Source organism: Saccostrea echinata, unplaced genomic scaffold (genome assembly GCF_033153115.1).
Source record: "Saccostrea echinata isolate AGI-Se365-2 ecotype Australia unplaced genomic scaffold, CSIRO_AGI_Sech_v1 ptg000023l, whole genome shotgun sequence".
Classification (NCBI taxonomy): domain Eukaryota; kingdom Metazoa; phylum Mollusca; class Bivalvia; order Ostreida; family Ostreidae; genus Saccostrea; species Saccostrea echinata.
The window spans coordinates 11,979,801-11,987,802 of record NW_026889772.1 but is presented as its reverse complement, the minus strand read 5'-3'; the positions used below and the strand labels follow the sequence as shown (position 1 = coordinate 11,987,802).

The window sequence follows — 8,002 nt, the reverse complement described above, 5'->3', positions numbered from 1 at the left end:
AACTTTGTGTTTCCAGTTTCATAACAATGGTAATTATAATGACCCATTTTTTGCCTGTGTGTTGTTCAATACTGTGCATTCAAATCACTTTTGGAGTTCAACAGCATGCTTCTTTAAAAGGTAAAAGGTTTTATTTATTTGACATTTTACTGTTACTATGATGTTATTTGGAATTGATTTAAAAATGCACAGTATTTCATTTTGGCTAATGAATAAAATGAAATTGGTATTAATATAAATCATATATTTAAAACTATGAACAAGCAAATTGAGAGTATTGCATATTAAGGATACATAACACAAACAAAAAAGAAAAGATGCCTCTATTGATATATATTTTTTGACTGATTTTGAATAGAAATGACATAAATAATAAAATCCCTAACATATAAAGAAATTGTAAGTTTTGTTTGGTGCTAAAATATGCAACTTTGTTTTGGTTTCTATATAATTCTATACAAAATTTTGCACTTAGTTTTAACATTGTGATAAAATCTTACAAAATTCTCCCGCTTTACACGGCAAACATTATTCAGATCATATATGAATATAAAAATCTTGTATATGAGAAATTTTGCTGATTTCTGAAAAAGTTTGTGTTATTTATCCTTAAGCAATACGTAGTCCCTTACCGGCAAGTGTAATCTGGTTCCCCAAAATATTAAAGCGGAATAAAATGTAAACTTGATCTTTAACTCATCAAGTTAAGACTCGCATACCAAAAAGCAGCTTAATATCTGCAAGTGTTTTATAAAAAAGTATGGAATACCAAGTGATAAATCTGGTTCCCCATGGAAATTAAAAAGGTCATAATTTGAATCGATCCATCAAAAACCATTGAAGGAAACTAACTCAACAAGATATACACTCACATACCAAAAATCAGCTCAAGATTTACCAGCGTTTAAAAAAAATTGTGGAAAACCAAGTGGGACATACATACAGACGGGGGAGGAAACCTATTGCCCCCTCCGGTTTCACTGATAGGGAAGTAATAAGGATGGAATGCACGGGTCCAGGAATTTTTTTTTTTGGGGGGGGGGGGGGGGGGGTTAAGTGTAGGTGTCCACATCCACTCCAGGAAAAAAAAAAGCTAGAGCAACTCCTAACTGAAAAACCCATTTTGGGGTTGGGGGTCCTGACCCCTCTCTAGACCATCACATTAATGGGTGTAATGGGTTATTTTTGTTTCCATCAACTGGTGGAAAAATAGTATTTCTGTTTTTAACGCGAGGTATATAATTAAACTCGTGATGAATTCAAACTTGAGTTTGTTGCTGCTGCTGACCCCTTTCTCTCTCTCTCTCTCTCTATATATATAGAGGCTGCATTAATTGTATAATAGATAGATAGATAGATATAGAGGGAGAGAGAGAAAGAGTATTAAAACACACACTTATCTGGATACTTAAGGTCATGTCGAGGACATCCTAATCCAGAAGACACCTTGGAAATGGAATCACCTGAATACCTCAGTGAAAGTGGAATCGCCGTTATCTGTGGATATCTCACTTATATCTCACTACAGACTGACCAAGACTCGTCTAAACAAGCTCAACAGTAAGCTGAACTGTAAAGCAATAAAGTGATAAAGGAAATGAAAATAAAATGTTTATGAGGCATCATCAATCCAGATCAATTAAGCGTGGAATATTATTTTGAAAGTTATTTATTTTGATAATGATGGAATTTGATCAGGAATAAGTTATTAGGTCACCTGAGTTAGCAGGTGACCTATTGCTATCTGTTTTTGTCTGTCATCGTGCGTCATTTATCATGCGTTAACATTTCAACATTTTCAGTATCTTCTCTGGAACCGCTGAACCAGTTTCAACCAATTTTGGCAGATAGCTTCAATGGATGAAGGGGGACAGACAAAAATTATGAATTTCTTGATACCCACCCCCCGGGCCCTGAGGGGTGGGGCTAAATCATCAGAATTAGTGCTATCTTTAAAAATCTTCTTCCTTACTCCTGGATGTCAATCAAACTGTTGGCATGATTGTAACGAGCTTTGATGCCTCTACCAAAATTGAAATTCATGGCCCCAGGGTCAGGGGTTCTGGAGTCAGGGATGGGGAAATTGAAAAAAAGTAATTGTAATTGAGTGTAATTAATTACTGTACATTTTTCAAAGTAATTGGAAGTAATTTGCAATTGACCAATTTTTCAATTACTTGTAATTGAATATAATTCATTACATTCAGAAAAAATACCCTGTAATTTCAATTACTTTTCAATTACATTTCAATTACTTTACATAATACATATTATGTGTATTTAACAGGAAAATATTTCCAACACAGTCACATTTTACAGTTATTAGCTCACCTGAGCTGAGAGCTTTTCTGATTACATTTTGTCCGTCCGTCTTGTCTGTAAACTTTTCACATTTTCGACTTCTTCTCCAGAACCACTGGGCCAATTTCAACCAAACTTGCCACAGAGCATCCTTGGCTGAAGAGTTTGTTCAAATGAAGGGCCATTCCTTTTCCAAGGGGAGATAATTAAGAATTAGTGAAAAATTAATAGCATCTTTTAAAAATCTTCTCAAGAACCACAGGGCCAGGAAAGATGAAACTCATGTGGAAACATCCTCAGGTAGTGTGGATTCAAGTTTGTTCAAATCATGACCCCCGGGGTAGGGCGGGGCCACAATGGACGAACAAAGTTTTACATCGAAATATATAGGAAAAATCTTTAAAAATCTTCTTCTCAAGAACAGCAAAGACATGATGAGTAATATTTATAGGGAAGCATCCTCAGGTAGTGTAGATTCAAGTTTGTTCAAATCATGACCAGCCTGGGGTAGGGCGGGGCCACAATGGAGGATCAAAGTTTTACATAGAAATATATTGGGAAAATCTTTAAAAATCTTCTCAAGAACAGTAAAGCCATGATGAGTGAGTTGAAAGTATTTAATTACATTTCAAAGTAATTGACCCCAACCCTGTCTGGAGTTGGGGTGGGGCTCTATAGATCAGATAGTGAAAGTGTATTATTGATTTCAAAATCTTCTTCTCTGCTCCTGGGTATTTAGCAGTTATACTAAGTGCATATTTAGGATGAGCTGGGTACTAAGCAAACAAATTATGTGCATAGTTATGATGAGCAAGGTTACCTCTTCCAAAACTTTGAATTTCATGGCTTCTGGGTCAGGGGTTTTGGTGTTAGGACAGGACTCTATTGATTATGTAGTGAAAATGCAATATTGCTTTGAAAATCTTCTTCTCTGCTCCTTGGTATTTAGCAGTTATACTAAGTGCATATTTAAGATGAGCAAGGGTGCTTCTCTTAGTATTGTGAAATTTGTGGCCCAAGGGTGGGGAATTTTGTTAGGGATGGGGTCTATTGATTATATAATGAAAATGCTTTATTTCTTGAAAAATCTCTGATCCTGGGTATTAAGTAAACAAACTACAGTCAAACCTCGTTATCTCGAACTTCAAGGGACCAAGATACTTTGAGATATCTGAGGATTTGTGATATCCAGGGTAAAATACTTAAGAAATAAGTGCTTGGGACCTCAAAATCACTTTGACATATCCATGGTATTCGAGATATCTGTGTTCGAGATACCGAAGTTCAACTGTAAATGTATTTGTTATAATGGGCATTGGTTTCTCTTCCAAAACTGTGAATTTCATGGCCCCTGGGCAAGGGGTTCTTGTGTTGAGATGGGGCTCTATGAATTATATAGTGAAAATTGCATCAATTTTTTGAAAATCTTCTTCTCTGCTCTTGGGTACTAGTATTTAGCAGATGAATTTAATGCATTTTTTATAATGAGGAAAAATGCTTCTTCAAGAATTTTAAATTTGTAGTCCAAGGGTCAGGGGTTCTGGGGAAAGAGCTTTATAGATCATATAGTGACAAGGCATTATTTCTTTGAAAATCTTCTTCTCTGTTCCTGGGAAACTAAGTAAATAAATAAAATGAAATGTTATGATGTACCTATTCTAAAATTATGAATTTCATGGCCTCTGGGCCAGGGGTTCTGGTGTTAGGGTGGGGTTCCATTGACTATATAGTGAAAATGCATTGGTTCTTTGAAAATCTTCTTTGCTCCTGGGTATTTAGCAGATAAATATAGAGCATAATTATGAGCAAGAATGTTTCTTCCAAAATTATGAAATCAGTGACCACAGGGCCAAGGGTTTTTGGGTTGGGGGTGGGGGGGGGGGGGGGGTAAGGGGGGTTCTATAGATCATATAGTGAAAATTCATTATTTTTTGAAAATCTTTTCCTCTGCTTCTGATTATTAAGCAAAGTGTATAGTTATGATGAGAAAGGGTGCTTCTTCTAAAATTGTGAAATTGCTCTGCCCCCCTCTAAATCTGACAGGACGGACAAATGTAATTGAAAGGTCAATTGAAGAAGAGAATTATACAAGAATTTTATTGTACAATAAAAAAATACTTTCATAGTTTCAGAAAGACTTATAAATAATAGATAAATAAAAATGAGACAAAGATAATTTAATCTCATTAACTGTTCTTCAAAAACTAAGAGAGGCCAATGTGAGAGGGAATGGGATAAGATTAAGTAATCGTGATTATTCAGTAAGCATAATTGTTTAGTGCTTAAGCACTATTGTTTTCTTTAGTCTGCATGGTAATAGTGACAATAGTCTTGTCTAAGATTCGCTACAGCGTACTGATTATTTTGTTGATCCCTGAATTCATCTTATTTCTCTTTCTTTAGACCAACATAGCGTCATCTGTCAGTTCTTTTACTTAACTTTGTTGTATTATACTCAGGTGACCGTTAAGGCCCGTGGGCCTCTTGTTTAAAATTACAGTTCTCAAGAAACACAGAGATTGTGCTGCTATCTTGAAATCTATACCAAATACGAAGAGACGAAATGGCGTGTACACCATCTATCCAGATATGAAAACGAAGAAAAGAGTTTTTTGTGACATGGAGACAGACGGAGGGGGATGGACGGTGTGTCATTTCTATACATCAATGTTACTATAGCAATGTTGCCATGGGTCTTAATAGCTTGTGTTTAACAAAGAAACAGGTGAAGATAACGAACAGTGATCGATATCATAAATCATATCACCAATACAAATCAAGAACAAGGCAACAGGGATAGTGTCTGGGAGAAGTTAGCATCCCCTGTCGACTGGTCACCCTTGTATCGATCAGGTAGACAGAGTGAACTGTAGTCAAAATTAATTCTAACATCAGTTCTAACAATCGGCATGAAGCATATCGGTCAAAGATTGGTACGTTGTAAATATGCTAAAAGGTCATTGTAACGACAATAGAATTTGGTAAATGCTGACTTAAACAAGAGTGTTGTTACCACTGTAACATCAACTTATTTGGTATTAGTTATCATCAGTTTGAAGTTGATAAATGTAAAAAGGTGATAATGAAATACTGCTACATGAATATTGGAAGTCGACGATGGTAAAGTCATCATACATGTATATGTAGCTAAAAGTTACATGTATTAGTTTGCCAATGAAGTCCATTTTCAGTAAAACATCCAAATATGAACCAAGTGAGACAGACTCTATTTCGAGGTCTATGAGTCAGTATGAGAATGAAAATGGATATTGTTAACTGACAAAACATTGTCTATATATGTAAGTGTCAAACTGAAGCCCACAGCAAGAGTTGTTTTGTTTTTTTTTTTTTTGTTTTTTTTTTTTTTTTTGCTTCTCGTGTAGAAGTTTTTGAATAAATTCTGTACAAGAATACATAAATAGGTCAACTAGTAAAAAGCACAATTTGATTTTGTAAATGACTAATCACAAGATAAAATTTTTTGAGTTCTATTTTTATTAAAGAAGCAGATCTTTTTGAAGAAGCTTAATAGATTGAAAAAAAAATATAGCGGTAAACATTTTTTTTTCCAGAAGAGAAATTTATTTAACTCACAATATTAAGAAAAACTACTTTTTACATTTCTTAAAAAGGTTTTCTTAAAAAGAATTGACGGAACCGTAAATTTTGACCGAGATTGGAAGGACTATAAGGTTGGATTTGGCTATCCAGATGCTGAATACTGGTTAGGTAACATCTTTTCAAATATATTTATCTTTTATTGTTAAAACAAGGAGCTGGAAAACCATGGTAGGCTCACACTCCGTTTTACTGTCGACAAGAAAAATATACTTCAATATATATGTCATGTACAATTGCTTGGTCAGAAACTTGTATCGATGTGGGACCTGTAATTGCTTTAGTTTGACTTTCTCAAAAAGCTTTCAAATAATAACTTATTTGGAAGTACAGGACTCTGAGTGATTAAACTAGCATTTTGAGGCTTTTGTAACGAGAAGTATTTGTTCCTTCATTGCATGTTTTAGGACATACATAGCATAGGCTTAATTTCTTTTAATGCTTTCATCTCTGTCCAAAACAGATTTTCTCCCTTATATTGCAGGAAATGAAGCCATTCATTCACTCTCAGTAAAGCATGGACAGGATCTAAGGGTCGACCTTGAGAAATTTTCTGGGAAAACCGCGTACGCCAAATACTCTACCTTCTCCATTGGAGCCGAGTCAAATAAGTATAAACTAAACGTGGGTGGCTTTAGTGGAAACGCAGGTGAAAATATATTGCATATTCAGAGGAAGATTTGGATTTTTTAACAAGTCAGAAGTGATTGAAAATAAGAAGATCTATGTTATTATTATTTGAATGCCTTATAATATTTACAGTGATTTAGTGAATTCTATGGTTCAATTCGCGTTTCTATTTAATGCCCTGTTCACACGGAGAGTTTAATTTGCAGTAAATTATTGCGAAGTAAAATAATGCGAATTAAACTAATGCGAATTAAAATTGCGCTCACACGACAGCTAATGCGAAGTAAACTAAAATGCGAATTTTAAAAAATATTTCTACAATAAGGCTAATCCCTCCTTTCAAGGGGAGATAATCAAGAAAAGGCAAAAATAGTGTGCGGTCATTAAAAAATCTTCTTCTCAAGAATCACTGGACTAGGGAAGTTGAAACGTATTTGGAAGCTTCCTGAGGTAGTGTAGATTCTAAACTGTACAAATCATGCCCCCTCGGGGTAAAGTTGAGCCACAATAGGGAATACAAGTTTTACATTGAAATATTTTGGGAAAAAAATCTTTAAAACTCTTTTTCTCAAGAACCACTGGACTAGGAAAGCTAAAACTTTGAAAGTTTCCTCAGGTAATGGAGATTCCAAATTGTTCAAATTATGACCCCTGGGAGTCAGGTGGAATTATATAGGGAAAAATCTTTCAAACTCTTCAAGAGCAAATCCATGATGAATCATATTAATATGGATCGAACCATCCCCTGGTAGTGTAGATCCAATTTTGTTCAAATCACAGCCCCAGTATGAAGGGTGAGGCCACAAAAGACGATCAAAAATACAGAAAAATACATGTATTTTTTGGGGGGTGGGGGTGGGGATCTGATGCAGAACAGCGGGACCAAAGTGAGTCAGATGAGCGTTGTGGCCCATAATATGCCGTGTGCCTCTTGTTTATTTTGTTCCACAATGTTGCAGTGGTTATATTATCAATGAAATAATGTGTGAAATTCTTTTAGAATACTTCTCCTGCTAAAGATTTAAATAAATTTTGGTCCCAAATAAAACTGTACTAAACCAATGTTCATAATTCTTAAAAGCCCTAACTAGTAGGGCTCCAGTCTCATGAGAGAAACTTCTGGTCTATCTACATAGCCACTACTTTTGATAGTTTTGTTCCATATATATGTATTTTACAGATATTATTATATTGGGATTTTGTAGGCGATGGTTTGGCTTATAACAATGGCAGACTATTTACCACTAAAGATTCCGATAATGACTCATATGGAGGTAACTGTGCGTCTGACCGTAAAGGTGCTTGGTGGTACAATTCGTGCTCCTATGCAAATTTATCCGCCGCTTACCATAATTCAGCAGTAAAGGGATGGGCCGGCGTGGTATGGAGCAAATTCGGTAATGAAAATGTATCTCTGAAGAAAGCCAGAATGATGATGAGGCCCAAACAATAA

The 8,002-nt window shown here is 35.2% G+C and overlaps 1 protein-coding gene across 1 annotated transcript; it reads left to right on the top strand.

The window, feature by feature from the left end:
- Positions 1-38: 38 nt before the first annotated feature.
- LOC133191291 (microfibril-associated glycoprotein 4-like) lies at positions 39-8,002 on the top strand. The gene is made up of 6 exons (XM_061327043.1): positions 39-120; positions 1,414-1,560; positions 4,802-4,947; positions 5,934-6,030; positions 6,404-6,568; positions 7,755-8,002. Exons 1-6 carry the CDS (start codon positions 39-41, stop codon positions 8,000-8,002), a joined length of 885 nt encoding a protein of 294 aa, XP_061183027.1.